Source organism: Lactuca sativa, chromosome 8, assembly GCF_002870075.4.
Source record: "Lactuca sativa cultivar Salinas chromosome 8, Lsat_Salinas_v11, whole genome shotgun sequence".
Classification (NCBI taxonomy): domain Eukaryota; kingdom Viridiplantae; phylum Streptophyta; class Magnoliopsida; order Asterales; family Asteraceae; genus Lactuca; species Lactuca sativa.
Window position 1 is genome coordinate 42,095,772 of NC_056630.2, and position 21,662 is coordinate 42,117,433.

Below are 21,662 nucleotides of genomic sequence, written 5' to 3' on the forward strand. Positions count from 1 at the left end.
TTTGATTGAGTATGTTGTGGGAATTACAGCCGGAGGATTTCCGAAGCAGTAGTAGCAGCAGTAGACAGTCAGTTCCCGATCAGATCAGCAACTACTTCAAGGTGAGTTACCTTCCAGTAGCGGTGGGTCTACGACCACAATGCCGGCCCACCAGTAGGAGTTGTATGTAGATGATTGTCTCTGTGATATTCATCTAGGGATTACTACTACAAGTGTTATGTTTATGTGCTAGTATGATATGATGCTATGTGCTAGTGACAGTAGGGGGAGATAGTCCCCGAGATATCCGGTCGATAGGACCGAAGGGGTAGTCATACTCAGCCATGTTAGATAGATTCTGATATTATGATACATGTTATGTGTTAGTAGTAGAGGGGAGAAATAGTTCTCCAGTATCCGGTCGAGAGGACCGAAGGGGAGACCAGCACCCAGGTATGCTAGGCAACGTTCGGTCGAGAGGACCGAGGGGGTAGGTCGGGCACCCAGATATGCCTGACAATATATGTATGTTATGTGATTATATGGTATGTGGTACAGTGGGGGAACTCACTAAGCTTCGTGCTTACGGTTTTCAATTTTGGTTTTCAGGTACCTCTGCTTCAAAGGGGAAGGAGCCGGCGCGGTAGCGGCCTATCACACACACTCTTGTTTCCGCAGTTATGAGTTTATTTTGGGGTTGATACTCTGATATTTTGGTTGTTCAAATGTTGTGGATTTCAAATTTGGTTTTCGATGTGAAATGGTTTAATTAAACAATGTTTTAATTATTAGTGTTTTCTAAGTAATGTTTTAAAAACGAAATTTTTGGACGTGAAAATTGGGTCGTTACAGGTAAACCCTAATTGTCATGACTTTCCATTTCCTTGGATCCATGGGTTCAAATACACCATGGAGCATCCATGGAGCATCCTATGGGTTTTAGCCCAACTTGATAATCCATGGAGCATTAGCCCACTATACAAGTATGGATGATTTACACAATCAACTCATATATTTAATTAGTCTTCTTTTGATCACTTAATTAATCCTAGATTAATTCTTGATTAATACTAATTAAATAATCCTATTAATATATTAGAACTTATAATATATTAATAATCCTTAAGTGTTATTTCTCTCATTATAGTCTATCCAAATGCATGATGCCATGCAACCCAACTGGATCATGCCGGGTCGGGTCAAGTCTCACCAATTATAGTTATGGACTTAGACATTAATCCAACAACATCGTCATATATACCAAAATGCATAACCTAGTGAGTTGACATTGGTGCCTTCGACCCACATGTACAGTGAGGAAAACTCACCTCATAGTCTGACGAAATAGTCGAACAACACACTGCTTCGAATACTAGCTCTACAGGTCGTATATACAACAAATAGTGACCAAATCTCAAATCACAACTCAAAATACCCAAAAATCCCCTTAAGTCAAACTTGGTCAAAAAGTCAATGGTCAACAGAAGTCAATGTCCAAGGCTGCTAAGTACGCCTAGCGTACGCGGTCTGTTCTCACTCCTCCATTAAGCACTTTATCCCTTAATGCCTTTTGTCCAGAGCTCAGATCTTGACTCAAAACATCAACTTAAGTCATAAAATTCCACTTTATGATTTTCCATGGCTATAAAAGGTCCAAAAAGCTAAAATCCTAACTTATGAATCCATTAACCCATCATAATTCTTGAATGAAAGGGATAGAAGGACCAATATCACATTTTTATGGTTCCTAATAGCTCCATAATGATAAAGTTTCCAACTTTATCCATTAGGATGGTCCAAACAACTAAGATCTAGTCTTTAAGTCTCAAAGGGACCAAAATTGCATCTTTCTCAACTTAGTCCATTAAGTCCAAGTCTCCAACCTTCAAATCTGAATCAATATGATATTTAGATGGATATAGTTTCCAACTTTATCTATAACAAGGTCACAAACTTTCAAGATCTAAACTTTATGCACTAAAGCGACCATAACTCATAACACCCAAAACTAGCTAGATCGAATAAATGCATCATCAAGATTCAAGCTTCATACCTCCAGAAGAAAGATCAAGGTGAACAAGGTATGGATCTAAAAGCTCCAATGCATCCAACACTTCTCCAATGAGCTCCTTCTTCTCCAAGATGTACCAACAACACTCCAAAACACTTAAAAACTCAAACATCTCACAAATGGGGATATGGTTTCGAAATTAGGGTTAGAGAGGATGGAGGCTGGAGGTAATAAGGGTTTGAAATGAGTTAAGGTCTTTAAATAGGGTCCAAGACCCAAATATTAGGTTTTGAATTAGGCTTACGTACGCCCAGTGTACTCCTGGTATGCCCAGCGTACCAGGTTGAACCTCCGCAATCAGCCACGCCTAGTGCTCCCAACGTACACCTTGTACGCCCAACGTACTCACCTTAACCCAAAACCTTCCTAACTTCTAACGATCATAACTTCTTCGTTCCTACTCCATTTTCGATGATCTTTATATCTACGGAAAGGTATTTAAGAGCCCTACAATATTATCCAGATATCTTGGACTAAAAACTTGTCTAACAAGAATCCATATTTCATGCAAGAACTCGACCTATGACTTTCTCATTTCTACCCTACGGCCCAATACACAGTTCAAGGGTTAAATCCATTAACCATCATTACCTCCTTTCACAAGAATTAAAATTTACCTCCTTAAGGCCCAAATCCTTTACACAATCTACTTCCGACCCACGACCCTGAAATAAGAAAGTATAGGAAACAAGATGTTACAAGTTTGTTCAAAAATACAAGAAAAATAACAATTCATATCAAAACAATAGCCCAAGTATAGACATTACAACTTAATGTCTTCTAAAGTCCTGTGCTTTCTATCTTCAGTCTTCTCTAAGTACTTATATGAAAACATGTAAAAATATTGTTGGATTAAGGTGTCCAAGCCAATAACTAAATTGGTATATTCTTGTAATTAAAGGAAATTCCTTGTTGGGTTGCCCTCATAACTAGAACTTGATTAGAATGATATTTATAGAGAGAATATGATTTATTAGATTATTATACGATTAATAAAATAATTGGAAATTATGAGGAAATGATTTGTTAATATATTAATTGGAAATTGACAGTTGGTTTATTAATTTATTATGTGATTAGTAAATTAATATGTGATTAGTTGTTAAAATAATTGATTTGTTAATTTACATGGTTAATAAAATAATATGAAATCATTAGAAATAATTAATTATTAATCATAATCAATCTGGAATTAAGTTGGGATTAATTGAAATTAATTAAAGGTGCAAGGGGTGAATTGTAATTGTTCAATAGTTGAACAAAAGAAGCAATTCTAGAACCATAAAAGGGATGGACGGTTTTGGGAGCCTCCTTGGGGTTTCTAGAAGCCTCTTGGATGTATATAAAGAAAAGATTTGGATTATGATTAAAAATTCATTCAAATCTTGCTTGGCCCCTAAGTTACCTAAACTATAAATAGGACCCATTTTGACCTTAATTTCATTCATGCACTTCCCATAAGCCTTAGGAACGAAATTTTCCTCTCCCCCTCTCTCCTCAACTGTCTTTAGCTCTAGGATTTAGGTGTGATCCATTAGAGACATCCAAGCTTTTGGTGCTTGCATTCCAAGGAACTTCAAGAGGATTTGATTTGATTAATTACTATAATAATCAAAAGGTATGTAACCCTAATATTTATGTTAATTTCTATTTTCATAGCCTCTCTATAAGGTTTTCTGATGTTCATAGGTTATTGCTATCAATAGAGAAAAAACATAGATCCTTTATAAGTTACATGTGAACTTAAGGGTTTAAGTGTTTTTTCCGCCACCAGATTTTTTTTATAACCTAAAAAACCCATCAAATATAAGTGTTATTTTTGTAAATTCTATTAAGTATAACCGAGGAGGACTTCAAATGTTTTAGATTATAGTGATCAAAATTTTAATAGTCCAGAGTCGAGGATACTATATACCCATAGTCTAAAGTCAAATACTTTAAAGTTTCAACATTGATAATTATATAGTTTAGTAAAGTCAACAATTTCCTAAATATCAAATAGAACCAAGAAGGAATAATTCAACAAAATCTAATAAAAAAGTACATATGCTTTTATTCTCAATCTCAATGTTCATCTCGGTCCAAACTCACTATGATGGTTAATGGGCTCACACACGGTACACATATCTTACATGATACATTCATGACCCATCCAAATTGGGTAAGTTGTGAACCATTCCACAAGCACCATACAATGGGTAGCTAGCCTTGTACATAGTGATGATTATATGAAAATCTAATCACTTCTAATTGGTAAAATTTCATATAGATATCATGAATGGCTCCTTAAGTCTCCCATCTTATGTGAATGTATAATTAGGTTACTCAAAACATTTCCAAGTCCAATATGGTTTTCTCAAAGTAAGCAATATTTAAAAAAAAAAGTAGATTTCCTAAAATAAACAAGTTACTTATGGAATTTTAATAATCCAAAGTCGAGAGTACTATATACCCATAGTCTAAAGTCAAATACTTTAAAGTTTCAACATTGCTAATTATATAGTTTAGTAAATTCCATAATTTCCTAAATATCAAATAGATCCAAAAAGGAATAATTCAACAAAAGCTAATAAAAAAAGCACATATGCTTTTATTCCCAATCTTAATGTTCATCTCGGTCCAAACTCACTATGATGGTTAATGAGCTTATACACGGTACACATATCTTACATAGTGATGATTATATGAAAATCTAATCACTTCTAATTGGTAAAATTTCATATAGATATCATGAATGGCTCCTGAAGTCTCCCATCTTATGTGAATGTATAATTAGGTTACTCAAAACATTTCCAAGTCCAATAAGGTTTTCTCAAAGTAAGCAATATTTAAAAAAAAGTAGATTTCCTAAAATAAACAAATTACTTATAGTACTTACATTGCCCGTAGAATAATATCAAATGAAATGAATTCAACTTAAATCATTAAAATAAGTTTAGGGACATTCCTCCTCGTATAAACTCACCTTAAGACAAAAAACAAAGCTCACTTCACATATATGCTTATATAGTTGGCTAGTGGTCACCTATAGTTAAAGTGTACACCCATAATTATCTAAGTGATTCTGACTAGTCAAAACCATAATTAAATTTATTGTTTTAATCTTATTTTATTTGCTAAATATGTTCCTTAAATGGTTAGAATAGTAATGGAAGTGGTTTGAGGTCAAATAGATCACTATAGAAAAAATTATAACATTTTAAAGAAAACGACAGATAATTACACAGGTCGTGTAATTTATGTCTTGCATATTACACGGTTATGTAATGCCTAACAAGAATAACACGTGGGTTTTGATAATTTAGGGTAATATACTTTGATCCCCTTGCTCCCTACCTCCCATAAATCTTCTAAATGATCTTTATAGAGATAATAAGACCTATAACTTAATTTACCATGTGTAACACCTGGTTCCCGGTATGTATTTCATTCAAGTATTTTTTTCGCATTTTGGACTGAGACTCGGTGAGTTGATGGCCCAACTCGTCGAGTAGTAGCGGCTTGGACCCGGGGTTTAAGTGACGGACTCGTCGAGTCGGCAGCAAGACTAGACGAGTAGGCTTTGGCGGGGCAAAACCCTAATATGAGGGTTTGCACCCTATTTAAACGACCTTATACAGCCTCCATCGCCCCTTTATGCTCCTAGAACACTCCATTTCGAACCCTAATTGTGTTGTGTAGATCTAAGGGCTTTTTGGTGATTCTTAGTGGTTTGTGGTAGCAAGAAGGAAGGAAAAGCTTGAGGAATCAAGAGGAGACCAGAAAGAGTCAAGCTTGTACATCATCTATAGTCCTTGGAAGGTATAAAGTCGACACCTTGCTCCTTCTTGCATTAGATCCCTTTTTGGGGAAATTTAGGGCTTTTATAAGCCATTCTTGGTGACCAACCATGATTGCAAGCATGGTTGGGGGTTGAGGCTTCAGATCCACGATCTTTAAGGAGTTAGAAGGCAGAAAGGGACTGCCTTTGCACCCATGGATAGCCCCATGCAACTTAAGAGCTTCTTTAGGGTTTTTTAGCTCTTAGTCCCATGCATGTATGTAAAGTTCGTAACTTTACGTGCTAGATCGATATTAGGAGCCTAGATCTATCATTTGGACAAGTGTTGTACATCAGAAATCGAGAAATGAGACTTGAACAACCTCGACTCGGCGAGTTGTTCTTAGGACTTGGCGAGTCCGAGGCTTGACTCTCCTTTTCTGTTAAGGTTCAAAGGAACCCAGTTGAGTGTTAGAAGGGTTTTAGAGGGTCCAAGGGAGTGGCCCAACATGTTGGAATTAGTCATAGACCTGGAGTTCATAGGACTCGACGAGCGCATGAGCGGACTCGGCGAGTCCAAGGCAATTTCCCACCCATTAAAGATGAACTCGACGAGTGTTCATACAACTCGGCGAGTCGGATGAAGGTTCATTCGAGGTTATTTTAGAAGGAGGACTCGTCAAGTCATTACTAAACTCGACGAGTAGAGGCGTGAAGAGGGTCTGATGAAAGGACAGGGACTCGACAAGTTGGCGGCCCAACTCGGTGAGTCAGGTCAACTGAAAGTCAACTTTGACTTAGACTTGGTCGGGGGTAGAATAATGATTTTACCCTAAGAGCAATTATCAGTGTCTGACTAAGTATTTTATGGGAATTATAGCTGGAGGACCACCGGAGCAGCACTCAAACATCTGTAGATCAGCTTTTCAGCAGTCAACCTTACGAGGTGAGTTACCTTCCAGTAGTGGTGGGTCTAAGGCACCAAGGCCGGCCCACCAGTAGGAGTCGTATTTTAGATGACTGTCTTTGTGATATTCATCTAGGCTTGCTACTACCTGATATGTTATGTGCTAGTATGATATGATGTTATATGCTAGTAGCAGTAGGGGAGATAGTCCCCAAGATTTCCGGTCGATAGGGCCAAAAGGGGGTAGTCATACCCAGTCATGCTAGATAGAATACGATTATGTGTTACATGTTATGTGGTAGTAGTAGAGAGGTGAAATAGTCCACAGTATCCGATCGAGAGGATCGAAGGGGAGGCCAACACCCAGATATGCTAGGCAGTATCCGGTCGAGAGGACCGAAGGGGTAGGTCGGGCACCCAGATATGCCTGACAATATATATGCATGTTATGTGATTATATGGTATGTGGTACGATGGGGGAACTCACTAAGCTTCGTGTTTACAGTTTTCAGTTTTGTTTCAAGTACCTCTTCAACGAAGGGGAATGAGCTGGCGTGGTAGCTGCACATCATACACACACGTTGGATTTCCGCATTATGAGATTCTTGGGAATATACTCTGATTTATTTTACTTTTGGCAAAATGGTTTTATGGTGGCATGTTTTGGATCATTGACATATTGGTTGTGACATGAGATATCATTATGAATGTTTTTATACCATTCGTTTTTATGTTATAAATTATTTAAAAAAAAACAAAATTCTGGCCTTAAATTTTGGGATGTTACACCATGTTGATACATCTTCATTCATCAATAACTTAATTATTTAAATGTATTAATGCTTCAAAAGCTTATTTAAGCACAAATAAAGATATCATACTTATAAATTCTCTTTGGCCCAATAGTTTAATCTATTTTGTCTCTAAATGACTTATATCAAGTCAAAAGACACGATAACATGCTTTAAAACCTTTTTATGATTCGAATGTGATGAGCTAATGGTTTTAAACTAAAATCTTGTTTATATACAATAGAAACTACTAGATCTTCAAATTGAGATATGGCCTTAACTTTTACACTAGATGAACATTCGATAATTATATGGAGATTATAAGTTAAACTTATGAAATATTAAAATATGTAAAGTAATTTTAGTAAAATATTAAAATATAGGTTAATATTTTTCATTGGCGGTTGGCGTTGGATAGATTACCTTCTTGAGTTACTCTTGATAGATGGGGTTCGGATATTTCTTGTTTATTGTGCCCTATTTGCGATGAGACTAGTGAGTCTGTTTCATACATTTTCTTTATCTGCTCCATGGATGTGTTGCTCCGTATCTAGGTTGCCATGTGGTGGAATCTGCTTATTCTAGTTTTTTTATGCTGGTTCGTCGGGATGGTTATCGACATTACGACTTAATGGAACCGCTAACAAGTACTTGGAATGAGTTTTCTATGTGATGTGGTGACATATTTAAGTTTCAGGAATGATTGTCTGTTTGGCATCAAAAAGCGAAATGTGGGAGAGGTTATTGATAAAATTGTTACACATGTTTATTTATGGTGTAATGCTAGAAGCGAGAAAAATATTAATTGGATTGATTGGGTGCAAAACCTGATTATCGCTATTTCTTGATGTTCTTATTTTTTTGGTAGACTAGTTTCCTTCTAGTTATTCTTTTTTTATAATAATACCGCCGTTCAAAAATAAAAAAACTCAAACTTCCGTTGAGTAATGCACAAATAGGACCTTACGAGAAAATTTGAAGACTAGTTTATATTATTAGGATCTTCCAATACCAGTATGATATTACAATCATGATATCGTTAGGTGTGTAAATGAACCAAAATGACATTGTTTATGTTTGTTTATTGAGACGTGAAACAAACATAAAAGAAAATAGATGAACAAACACTAACAAAACATATATGATCATAAACAAAGAAAAAACAATAATAAGAAATGAACATAAATAACATAAACATACAAACGAGTTACCATGCATAAATAAAAGAATTACACATAAATACAAGAAAATAAAACATCCAATATCCAAAAAATAACTAAAAACTAAAGTCTAAATATCATCTTCATCCAAATATCTTGCCGAAAAAAAATCAAACTTGAAAAGTTCCACTCCTTAGCAGACCTGGCCCTGAGATATTGGAGACCCTGTGCAAAAATTAAATAAGGCCTCATACCTTTTTTGTAAAATATTATTAAGGAAATTTTTTACCGTTAAAGACAAAAAGAGTCCACTATTTTATCAAACAAAATTTTATTGTTTATAATATAAATGAGATTTGTGACATGCAATTCCATTTTAATTAACTTATTATTATTATTTTCTTCTAACATTTTTTAGTAATTAATATTAACAAAATTCTCAATCGAAGGCCCCTTACGATTGAAGGCCTGGTGCGATTGCACACTCGCACCACCCCAGGGCCGCCACTGCTCCCTAGCCTCGTTGAATACTATATACCTTCTCAAAATTTCAAACTTATAAAACTTCAACATTTAATCTCTATCATACAAAATCACCATATATTATGCGGCAAATTATTAACTTCGATAATAAACAAACAAACATAAATGAATGAAGATAAGCCAAACATTCATAAATACCAACAAAACATTTTATTTATATTTGTTTGTTTGTATACTAAATAAATGAACGTTTTGTCAAATGGTTCAGATACAATTCATAAAATGTTTGGTCCGTTGGTTTATAACCCCAAATTCTTGAAAAACATAAAATGATTATTAACATCAATAATAAACATCAAATTGTTAACGTCAATAAATCAAACAAACATAAATAAACAAATATAAATGAAATGTTAATATTTTGTTTATATTTGTTTGTTTTTATATTAAATAAACAAATGTCATGTCAAACAATTTACAAAATTTTTAGTCTAATGGTTTATAACCTTACATTCTTGAAAAACATAAAATGATTTTGTGTATGATGTCCCTGTGATTGAGAACTTTAATTATTTATTTATTTCTAAAATAAATAGATATATTTATATTCGAATATTATATAGAAATGTAACATGAGTTTTTAAAAGATAAAAAAACATAGATAATATGAAATTTTAAACAAAATAAATAAAAGTTAGAACTTTGAAGGAAACTATGAGGGACCAAACGTAAAGTTGAGAACTAGTTGAGGGATGATGTAAGCGATTCCGTCAAAATCTTGATCGAAATCCGACTCTCGATCTCAAATACGTTTCTTTGTATTCATCAGGGGCTAAAAAGCGTATATATCCTCTCCCTTTCTCTCTCTTGACCTAGCATTCAACCATCGTCACCGTCTTCCGCCCATCACAGCCTGTCGCCGCCCTCATCAATCCACCCCAAAATCCCTAAATCAAAACCACCGTGCTCTTAGATTCACGCGATTACGTTAAAACGTTCGTGTACAAGTTAGTCAATTAAGGGTTTTAGAAGAAGAAAAAAATTAAGTAAATTTAGGGTTTTCAGTTTACCGGAATCCCTTAATCTTGTCGCCGCGGATCAGTGTTGTCTAATCCTTGCAAAAAACAACATCCATTTTGGGGAAATCGAATTTGTTATATTTGTTTTATTAAACATGCGAGGACTGCAGAAATCAAAAAGGGTTTCATGGGCGTCAGATTTAAATCTTTGTCAGGTATACGTAATATACGTGGTAAAAATGGTTTCGATTTATACATGCAGCTATGATTATACTCGATTTATATCCGGTTATAGCTGATGATATCTAAATGAGAATTTGGGGGATTTGCTGGACTATACATTACTTCCGCATTCCATAACTGAGCTGCATTTTGACTCTTGATGTCAAATAGGCAACCTTTCAACTTGAATATTCATATTACAACCTAAACTTATAATACTAAATAAGAAAATGATGCTGTTGAGTTTCCAACTAAAATCATATGGATTGCAGTATTAGAATACCATGTTTGACACCAAAGTTTAAATCTGGTTCTTTCAATGTGATGTGAAGCTATTTGAATAAGTTAGTTTTCTGCATTTAGATGCTTGCAAAATATTTTGTTGGATTAGTTTATTGCTAGAAGTGTTTTTATTGTTTTCATGGTATTGAGAATGCTTTGTAATGACATTTATAAGCTCTCATTTCTTAGATTGTACTTTTATAGTCTGGAAAGAGGTGAATGGTGATCTTTTTCTCCAAAAACCTATTTATCAAGCTTAGTTTACATGAATTCTGTTTAGATAATGAATAGGTTTCTATATGCCTATTTATTTTTCTCTTCAATCACAAGTATATGTATTCATTTCAACTTGGTGAATAAAAGTTCTTTCATGCTTCTGAGAATAACTTTTGAACCATGTTTTTAGCATGTAGAAATGGATCATTGCTTTTGTTTTGCATTGAGAAGTGAAAATACTAGAGAGCAATATATTGTTCTTGTCGTATGTTATACATCTCATATTTCAATTGTATGATTGATAGTTTTTTTTTAAAGAGTTGAACAATCGTATTATTAAGTTAAACATGGATTAGTTGGCAGATTTATTGACTAAAACTATTGTTGAATTACAGGTGAAGCTGTTTTTATCAGATGAATCTCCTTCACAAGTGGGATTAAGTGGTCAAGATCATCTTCAAGCTAAAGAATCATGGCATTCTGATGACAATTTGCCACCTGGATTTGAAGGAATTCAGCCTGCAAATTTGTTTCAGAATAAGTTATCTCAAATTACTCTCATACAATGGAAATGCCCTTCTAGAGTAAGTTATTTCTATAAATTTTAGGGAATTGGAATCTTTGGAATTGAATTTAATTGAATTGGAATTTGAAGGAATTCAAATCTGTCTCTAATTTGGATGACAAAAAAATGGAATTGAATTTAGAATGTCAATAATAACAAATGACAAAGTTATCCTTCACTGATATTCATTAGTATGAAGATAAATGGAACTAGCATTTTGTTATTAATAGTAATTATTATAGAATACATATAGTCTTTATTTACATAAGGACATTAGCATTATAAAAATAATTTGAGCATATATTCTTTAAATAAAATAATGTTAATAATAATAATAATTATTTATAGTTAACTTTGTTATTTAATTATATCGAGTTTATGTCTTTTTGTTTATAAAGATGAAGGAATCTAAATTCCCTATGGAATGACCAAATCAATCAAATACAGAATTTTAAGGAATCCAATTCCTTCCTTTTGACAATAAAACTTTTCTCATGATGTAATCTCACATTCAAATCCTTTAAGATTCCATCAGAATTTTCGTTAGTTTACAAAATTTATTTTCTACAAATAACTAGAAACTGTATATTTTTATTTAGTTTTTTTTAAAAAAAAAACTTTAGTATATTAAAATAATCTATAATTAATTAATTAATTATCACAGTTCATTCTGGATCCCAATTGGCAAGTAACAGCCGGAGAAGAAAGCAAAGAAGTTGACTTTGAAAGTCAACGCGAAATGAGAATACTCGAAGCAGTCTACCCACGCCCATCAGCAATCCCTCCAAAGTAAGTTACACAAACACCCCCTCTACTTTCATTATTCTTACAACTTCACTCCCTCACCAAAATCCATTTTTTTTTCAGTCCCGCATCACCAATCCACACAGACAACTCACCATACAACAACGACCACCACACTCCTCTCATCCCCATCACTCCAATCGAAGACGAAGACACATCACCCGCCACGTCATCAATCCCACCACCACCACCACCAACAACAACAAATCACATGTCCAATGGGATGGCGCCACCTGGCATCGAACCGGATGTAATGAACGCAGCGTATAATGCTTTAACAACTGCAATGTCAAGCAGTCAAGGAAACCTAATTGATCCTAATTTACTCATCAAAATCCTCAGCACACCAACCTTAATTGAAAAACTCGTTTCCTCCCACGGACCACTGCTGCCGCCAATCACCGCCACCACCACCACCACCACGACCCAACCGCCGTCTTCTTCTTCCGGCGGCCCGCTTTATCCACCACCGCCGAGATCAGGCGGTGGAGCGGTTTCGGTTTCTGGTCCGGCGGAGAGTGGTCCGGGGAGGAAGGATTTAAGTTATTACAAGAGCTTGATTCAGCAGCATGGTGGAGAAAAAGGTGAACAGATGATGAATAATAATAATGTGAAAACGAAAGGGAAAGTGATGAAAACGTGTATCTATTATAATAGCACGAGGGGGTGTAGGCATGGAGCGAATTGCATTTATCAACATGATTCTTCTATTTCTTCTTCTTCTTCTTCTACTTCTTCGGTTTCACAACAGAGAGTGAGTATGCCCGAAGCACAAACTGCGAAAAGAATGAAAATGGATAGTAGGGAGATTACGGGTACATAAGTTTTTCAGTGTGATGTAAATGTGACACGTGTCGTCTGGTTACGGGTTTGCTACAAAGATATGGGGTCCTTTTTTTTTTTAAATTTAAAATTTTGCTTTATGATGCTTACCTGGTTTTAGGTTTATGAAATATGAATGGTGGCCTTGATGGGTCTGGGTCGGATACAGTGTGGGTGGACCAAGTATCTTTTAATGGTAATGGTACGGTTTTTGTTTTCGAAGTTATAAAGTTGCTTTCTTCATTTTTCTACATAAATTAAGAGATTGTATGAATTTTTTTTTTTATTTATTTAACCATTTTATGTTTATAAACTTCGATCGGGTCTTAGTGTCTCATGATACTCGGATTATTTGGGTTACAACATAAATCAGAAATGTATGATGGGTGCTATTATATACACTTCCAAAATCCTTAATTATCTTCTAATATCAGTGTTTTTTTAGTAATTTATTATAAGTATTACTAATATTAATTTTTTTTTCAATAACTTTTGTTGTTGCAAAGTATGAAAAAGTAAAAAGTACGAATCGAATCACAATACGAATCAAAGGCTTTCACCATTCATCACTCATCCCTTTATATCACGGACGATTTATATGAATGACATTTGATTACTCGGTGGGTATATAATTGACAATCAAATTTCATCTTATAAAATAAAATGAATCCAATGATACAAATAAAAGGGTTTTACCATTGATCAAACTGCGATAAAAAGATTTTTATCAAACCAAAGGCTTTCACCATTCTATACACATCTAAAACCATATATAGACGATGAATAGTTTCACAATGAAGATGGTTGATCCAAAATATTGACAATGAATAGTTTCACACGGTTGATCCAAAATGAATTACAAATGGTTGCAGAATTGAGAAAGAACAATATCTCCCCACATGACATTCTATCGACGTTGAAGAGTCGAAATGAGAATAACGTATCTACAAAAAACAATTTACAATGCACAAAACAGAGTTTGAATAGAAAGATATAAAAGGAGTGGAAATTGTGGATTTTGGGCTATTGTTATTTTTCTTTGTTATAGTGAAAAAATATTGACATTAGATTCAGTTAGATTTATACAACGATCTAATAACACACCTTGGAGAGTACGTAATGATTTACGATGAATATTTTAACATAATGAGCCATTCTTTGATATCATTGGATCGGGTTCTTCGACATCTGAATATTGGACGACTATGTCTGACACACTGCTAACAAATATCGTGTTATCGTTCATTATTCAAGTAAATAAGGTTCTACAACGCAGTTCTCACTTTGTTATGCCCGCAACACATCCCAAATCATATATCTGTTGTGATCGCCTACATTCGCTGTATCATTATGTCATGATTGATTTACAAAAAACATATCCAATATCTACTCTTTTTTTTTGTCATATTGACGTAGGTACGTATCAAAACATTTCATTGGATGTGAAACATTGTATCCCCTTCCCTATGTTTCATTTGAGATTTTTCATTTTTTATTTTTCATTCTCGGTCAACTTGAAGATTCCCAGTTCAACTTGGATTCTTGTATAGTCCCTTTATTTTATTATTTTCTGCCATCTTATTTTCTGCAAAACCACCTCAGCCAAACATCAAACCCAAAGACAACCCCTTTTCAACTTAGACTATTTTCTCCACATGCCAAGGCAGAGAGGTGGTGTTTGCATAGTTGATTCAACGCATGTCAAACCTACTCCTCACAACCTTATAAAAAGTAGTAGATAATCGATAAAATAATCATATTTATATAGATTAGGACCAAATTATTATATATAATGCAAAGTAACCCATATATGAATGGTATTTTTGTATTTTATATTTTTGCCACAATAGTTTTGGTCATTAGACTTTTGCCACAATTGTTTTGTATGTTGGCAGACTTGGTCCCTATATAAAAAATAAATTACAAAAAATATCCTTGTAATTTACAGAAAATGTCCGTATCCGTTTTTTTTTTTGTGTAGATAAAATTTGTCCTTGTAATTTACAGAAAACGTCCCTACGCTTTTTTTTTACAAGAATGGTTCACGTGTGTAAATAGTACTCTTTGAGTTTGATTTGACTATAAGACCTTCGTATATCGGCAAGTTTGATTTATGTTTAGAAAATAAATTATAAAATTATACACGTAATTTAAAAGGCCATTGTGCAGGAATTTTTTTTACAACAAATAATCCATGTGTTTAAAAAAAAATAGAAAAATAGTCACTGCTTAATAAAATTTTTTTATAGATCACGTCTCCTGAAAAACGAAAATAAGTTGACTACCGATGTGAGAAGCGGGGATGTAAATTTCTAGCTGGATAATAAAAAAAATGAAACTATTGGATAGAAAACAATTACAAAAATACTTTTGGATCTATACATCCCACAATAAACCACATATCACAAAATTCTATCCATTTCTTTTCAGTTTTGCTATGAATTTATCCATATAAAATGACCATCTTTTAATAATCTAATGTCTTTATAATACTTTATTATTTATTTTAATAGTTACACTATAATTATATTTTGTAAAAAATGATCATATCAGTAGTTAATATAAATTGGGAGTAGTAGCTTCACAAGATGAAAATCAAAGATCAAACACATGAAACGAAATCATTCTTGCCTAAACTTAATTTCAACAGTTTTATTAGCTTATATCCTCAAACCACACCAAGGCACTCTAGCTCGAAATATTATATATATCACGTTTAAACCAAATATTTAAAAAAAAAAAAAAATTAAACAAAATGGCACAACCACTGTTTAAAAAAAAAAAAACACAAATAAAAATTCAAATAAAAATTAATAACAAATAACCACATAAACCACACACTCCCATCACTACTTTACTTTATCTCTGCCATTTCTTCTCTGCAACAACACAAATCCATAAATAAGCACAACAACAACATTTTATACTTTAAAAAAAAAAAGTTTATAAAAAATTACCTTGATTCCCATTCCCCTTTGCGGATTCCAATGCCTGAGAAACAGACCTCTGAATCCGAGGTGACGCTTGTCTTCCATTACCAGGTAATGAATGTCTCTTTTTTAAATAAATCTCTTTATCTTGCACATCAGGGCTTGACCTTGGTGACCCATTTGCAATTGCTTTTGCTCTTGCTGATTCCGTTGCTTGCATGTAACTCGGTAATAGCCCATTCCCTTCATGATCGGAATTGTCAGGTTTAGGTGACCCAAACGAATTCCTCCGTTTCCCGGGTTTCGTTTCCTTCGGTAAACTCTCCAATTTTGAACCCGAGTCAACGGTTGACTTCTTGCTAGTTGACCAAGACTTTCGTTTTTGACTTGATACGTTTTTAGTACTACTTTTCTTGGTGTTGGTTGAGAGTTGACTGTTAGGTGTCCCTTGTGATTCCGGAGCTGTTATGTGGCTTCTTGGAGATAATGACTCCGGAATCTGATGGACGGAATCAGAATTGGAATTGGGTTCCAGATTAATTTCAATGTCGGCTTCAGATGGTGTGTCTTCTGGGACTTTAGAATCTTCCGGAAGTTTCTCAATGTTTTCAACAACATTGTTGTGTTCTTCAATATTATCACCATTTGTGTCATCGATTTCTTGATTTGAAACTTTGGAATCTTCCGGAAGTTTCTTGGTTTCAACTTCGGATGGATCGGGTGAATCGAGTGTAGATGTGATGGAAAGTTCTGTCCCACATTCTGAAACTAAAGATTCTTCAGGGGTAACAGAGGAAATTACATTGTTGATGGGTTTTGAAGGAATGATGTCTTCAGGGGTAAAATCGTCATTTTCTTGGTTAGAAGAATTGTTGATGGGTTTTGATGTGTCATCTTCAGGGGTACCGACGTCATTGTCTTGATTAGAAGAAGTATTGATGGGTTTTGATGGGGTGATGTGTTCAGGGGTAAAATCGTCATTTTCTTGTTTAGATGAATAATCGGATGGTTTTGATGGGATGTTGTTCTTGGAAGTCAACTCTTCAAACCTTGACTGAGCAGCAATGAAAGATGGATTGATTGGTTTTCTTGATCCAAAAACTGATTTTCTTCCTTCTGAATCTGCTTCATCAGTTGCAAGTCTTTTTGTTACACGTTTGGGTTCGATTTCTAATACAGATTCTTCAACAATCAAATCCATGGATTCAGGTTGAGGAATTTCTTCTTCATTTGACTTTTCTTCAGTATTGACTTTGACCAAGTTGACTTTTTCATCAGAAAACACTGTTTCTTCTCCAACATTAGATTCCAATTCCCTTGATTCACAATCAGGAATCACAGTTTCCACTTGATTCTCGGTGTTGTTAATGACCTTTTCTTGATCTTGATCTTGATTCTGTTCCGGAGTGCGTGATTCCACTGTTTCTGGTGAAGACACAGACATCCATCTCTCCAACCAATTCCAAGCGGAATCAGATTTTGAAGGGACACATTTGATGTTGATTTGTTTGTTCTTCGGTGCAGATTCCAGTAGCTTTTTGAACAAAAAAAAACATGTTACTTTTTCCAATTATTATAACAAAATGATAAAAGGGTAAAATGGTAATTCTGTTTACCTGTCGAGCAAGACTGTTACTTAGTAGCTTCTCAATGGAAATATATTTTGGATCCGAATTTATTTCAGATGCCACGTCAGCACGTCGAGCACGAACAAGAGCTTGCATCTTGACAATAGCTTGAACACATCTTAAAGTTCCCACAGCATGATTCCTGACTAAATGCCCTCTCACAGCAGCTTGTAACTTCACAACATTTTTATACCTCACAAGTTCTCTTTGAGCCTGCAAAATTACAAAAATACCCACAATTCTAAAACACTAAACAGATAGATATCAGATTTAAAATGTATACATATTAGTATTACATATTACATACCAAGAATCTTCTAACAGCAGACTGTATGACAAGGATGGCTGATTCATCAACAACAGGTTCAGATTTAATGTCATCTTCACAAGTATCAGTAGCCATTGTTGACATTGTAACAGCATCTTTTGTAATTGGATTTGATAATTGAGGTGACTCTTCTGTCCATATGCTGTCACAGGTTTTTTCTGATATGGAGGAATTGAGTTGTGGTTCAGAAGTGAGTGGAACAGGTTCTGAGATTGGTTTGTTCTCCAATGGTGTTTCAGTGATGACAGTGTTGCTCAGGACTCGATGTCTGGCTGATCTTTTTCTGAAACTCCATCCTCGTTTATCTTTGTTCTGGAGGGTGTTTAAGTAAATTGTTAAGTTACTTGAGAAAGAAAAAGATGTTGAAATGTTTGAATGGTGATTTGATGCTTAAAATGTTGTTGTAATGAGGATAAAGTGAAGGAAACATGTGGACCATAATCAAGATTCATAATTTCATGTCATGATTGCTGAATGGAAAAAAAATAAAGGGGAAACAATGATCATAATAAGGTTAATCCATATTCAATCAGATAGATCAACTAACTTATCAAATGTAAACAACCAAATTTAGTACTTTTAAGATCGATGATCTCAAACCCTAGGAATAGACTACGCAAATAATTAATATATTTTTTTTTGAAAGCAGAAGGAAATACAAGCTCTGAATATGTAAAGATCCGATCAATCTCCATGTTTGGAACATCAGATTTCCGTTAGACATGATCATTGAATGTATCAGCTTCAATATTTAAATAATAGATCAAAATCAACTTGACCTAATCAAACATTAAACACGAATCGCGAGTGGTAACCCTCAAAAAACATCGATACACACGAGGTTTATAGATTCAATCAAAGTCAAACATCTTTTTAGATTCGATTACACCAACATTCGGAAGCAAAAATTCCAAAAGTAGAACATCAAACTTCCATCGTATACACGAGCAAATCAAAAAAAGGAAGCAACTATTCAATTTCAAGTTATTTTCAACCTAATCAACTACCTAAAACAAATCAAGATCTCAAACACTAACACAAAAAAACAATTTGAAGTTTGAACACACATACGCACGCATCTCGTATAAGTCAAACACACACAACGGATCAGTGAAAAACACTGAATTCCATGTCTAAAACCAAAATTAAGTTGTGGATTAACAAATTACATAAACTATACTACACATAGACGCCCTTTTCAAAACAAAAATTGATTTAAAAACACAGACAAGTGGACAACCAAACAAGCACATTTAAATACCTCGGAAGAAGCATCAATATCATCTCTATCAACAGATTCATTGCTACCCCCACCACAAGATATGATCTTGAAGCAAGATGTGGTCGATCTTCCCATGTTCTTCTACACTGTTGTATCCAGCGTCGATCAGAGGAGAAGATGGAGAGTGTTTTTGTGTCGTTGGGCTTCACTTGAGAGTGTTTTTCGTCATTGATATTGTTGGAACTTGCGCCGGATAGAGAGCAAGGGGTATTTATGGAACAACACCACCCTGAACATACTCCTCCAATCTAGGATACCCGTTTTTTCAACATGTATAGTTGTACTTTATGCATTAAAACATGTACCCATTTCATGTGTCATATTTTTTTATTTTTGAATATAAAGTTTGTTTTTAATAAAAGTTAAAATTGTTATTTTGCTATAAAATAATAACAATCAAGTTCTATTATTGTTCTTTTATGGGGTGTTTTTAAATATATAAAGTTTAGTGTAATTTTTTTACAACTAATGCAAACATATTATAACTTCGTTTAATCATACATTATTAAGTGATATCCATTCTTTTAATACTAATATCACCACTTGGTTGTTCAATGTCGATGAGGGACTTGATGTTTGACTGTTCCTTCCATTCTAAGGTTTGAGAATTTTGAATACGAAGACACTAGATAGATGAAATAGAAGAGAAAGTTTAATTTGTTCCACTCATCAAATTCTTGGTTTTTAATACGGGTGTGCAAAAAAACCGCAAAATCGAGCCGATCCGGTCAATCCGAAACCGAAAAAACCAGAACCGAAATAAACCGAACAAAAAAAAAACCGAAACCGAAAAAACCGACTCTATACGGATCGGTTTCGGTTTGTATATTTCGATATCCGCGGATACCCGAACTGAACCTATATATATATATATATATATATATATATATATATATATATATATATATATATATATATATATATATATATATATATATATATATATATATATATATATATATATATATATATATATATATATATAAAAGAAGTAAATAGACGTAATAAAATAATAAACTGTATCATCTCAATTCTCATATGCCAACTTTATTTATATGTATGGTATTTGTCTAGAACTCGAGAATATAATTTTTAACACCTTTATAAACTTTTTACATATTGTTTTTTTAAACTGTATCGGATGTCCCCGAAGGGACTCTTTTAAACTGTATGATATATGCTTTTTGTGTGTGTAAATTCTTATGGCTGAAATTGAGAAAGTGTTTCTACATTCATCAAATAAATTGTTTTATTATGTGATTAGAAATATTATTGAAAGCAGAATAAATATTTTATATGTATATTAAAACAACATAAATTAAACACATAAAATATTGTTAACGAACATAACATGTACGTGATTTATTTTATAAAATGTTGTCAACTTTGGTGATGACTTAATAGTTGTTTGTATTTTTAATTAATGGTTATGTTTTTTTTTCTATTTAACGGGTACCCGTGAACCAAACCGTGGATACCTGCCTTCATACGGATCGGTTCGGTTCGGTTTTTTGCAAAATTTGGTTCGGTTTCGGTTAGTGCATGTCAGGTATCCGCCCCGTGGTCACGGTTCACAATTTTATTACTACCCGAACAGAACCGCCCCGTGAACACCCCTAGTTTTTAATATTTCACAATTGGAATAAATTTGAAATATGGTTATTGTTTAGTGAAATTGTCCTAAGACCGGATGGAGTGGTCTTGGTGAGCCACTCTGTTACCTCGGCAAACACAGGCCGAGGACTCGGCAACTCGGTGGAAAAATGCCGATGAGAGTGAGTAAAGTGGTTGGATGTTTTAATTTATTTTTTAACGTTACCTTGGTCAAAATGATCTTTTGTTTTTCAAAAACACCATCTTTTTAGTCTATATAAATACCATTACATACCATATTTCATCTCACTTCACATTCTTCATTTTTTTCACTCAAACAACATGTTGGTGATTTGTTATCATCAATATTATTTAAGTGTAATGAGATTACTTTGTTGACCAAAAGTGATCTTGATAAATATTAAACAAGTAAGGAAGGGTATGGAGTACACACTTGTTTAAGTTTGATCAAGTTTCAAAGTACACTGTCATTTAGGGGCGAAGCCCTTAAATGAACAGGGGTCCGGGGGCAGCGCCCCTAGGAGTGGGGCCTAAGGGGCGGCAGCCCTGGCGGGGTCCAAGGGGCAGAGCCCCTGGATGGGGTCGAGTTGCAAGGTCAGCGCAATTTTTTTATAGGGTATGTTACTATATTAAAAATGCATCAGAAAATCGGATTTTCAGAGAATTGACCATTGGTTTGACCCTTATCCAAACTTTCATTTTTATGTCAGTTTTTATGGTTTTATGACAGTTTGAAACTATCATATGACAATTTTTAGACAAAGATCAAAAAGTCGGTTTTGGTCTCTATTTCTGGTAC

The 21,662-nt window shown here is 34.2% G+C and overlaps 2 protein-coding genes across 2 annotated transcripts; one reads left to right on the forward strand and one right to left on the reverse strand.

The window, feature by feature from the left end:
• The first annotated feature begins 9,968 nt into the window (after positions 1 to 9,968).
• LOC111892740 (zinc finger CCCH domain-containing protein 6) lies at positions 9,969 to 13,324 on the forward strand. The gene is made up of 4 exons (XM_023888792.3): positions 9,969 to 10,385; positions 11,286 to 11,474; positions 12,120 to 12,244; positions 12,323 to 13,324. Exons 1-4 carry the CDS (start codon positions 10,326 to 10,328, stop codon positions 13,080 to 13,082), a joined length of 1,134 nt encoding a protein of 377 aa, XP_023744560.2. The 5' UTR covers positions 9,969 to 10,325; the 3' UTR covers positions 13,083 to 13,324.
• A 2,368-nt stretch (positions 13,325 to 15,692) lies between these two features.
• Positions 15,693 to 19,453, reverse strand: LOC111892712 (protein IQ-DOMAIN 32). Its single transcript, XM_023888761.3, has 5 exons — positions 19,229 to 19,453; positions 17,947 to 18,279; positions 17,628 to 17,852; positions 16,039 to 17,545; positions 15,693 to 15,960 (listed from the first exon to the last, which is right to left on the reverse strand). The coding sequence occupies exons 1-5, from the start codon at positions 19,322 to 19,324 to the stop codon at positions 15,941 to 15,943; spliced, it is 2,181 nt and encodes a 726-aa protein (XP_023744529.1). The 5' UTR covers positions 19,325 to 19,453; the 3' UTR covers positions 15,693 to 15,940.
• Between the last annotated feature and the right edge of the window lie 2,209 nt (positions 19,454 to 21,662).

Coding starts and splice junctions, on each gene's coding strand:
- LOC111892712 (XM_023888761.3), bottom strand. CDS start 19,324: ATGGGAAGATCGACCACATCTTGCTTCAAGATCATATCTTGTGGTGGG. Junction 18,280..19,228: donor ATATTGATGCTTCTTCCGAG/GTATTTAAATGT, acceptor AACACCCTCCAG/AACAAAGATAAACGAGGATG. Junction 17,546..17,627: donor GTAACAGTCTTGCTCGACAG/GTAAACAGAATT, acceptor TTGTTCAAAAAG/CTACTGGAATCTGCACCGAA.
- LOC111892740 (XM_023888792.3), top strand. CDS start 10,326: ATGCGAGGACTGCAGAAATCAAAAAGGGTTTCATGGGCGTCAGATTTA. Junction 10,386..11,285: donor CAGATTTAAATCTTTGTCAG/GTATACGTAATA, acceptor GTTGAATTACAG/GTGAAGCTGTTTTTATCAGA. Junction 11,475..12,119: donor AATGGAAATGCCCTTCTAGA/GTAAGTTATTTC, acceptor TAATTATCACAG/TTCATTCTGGATCCCAATTG.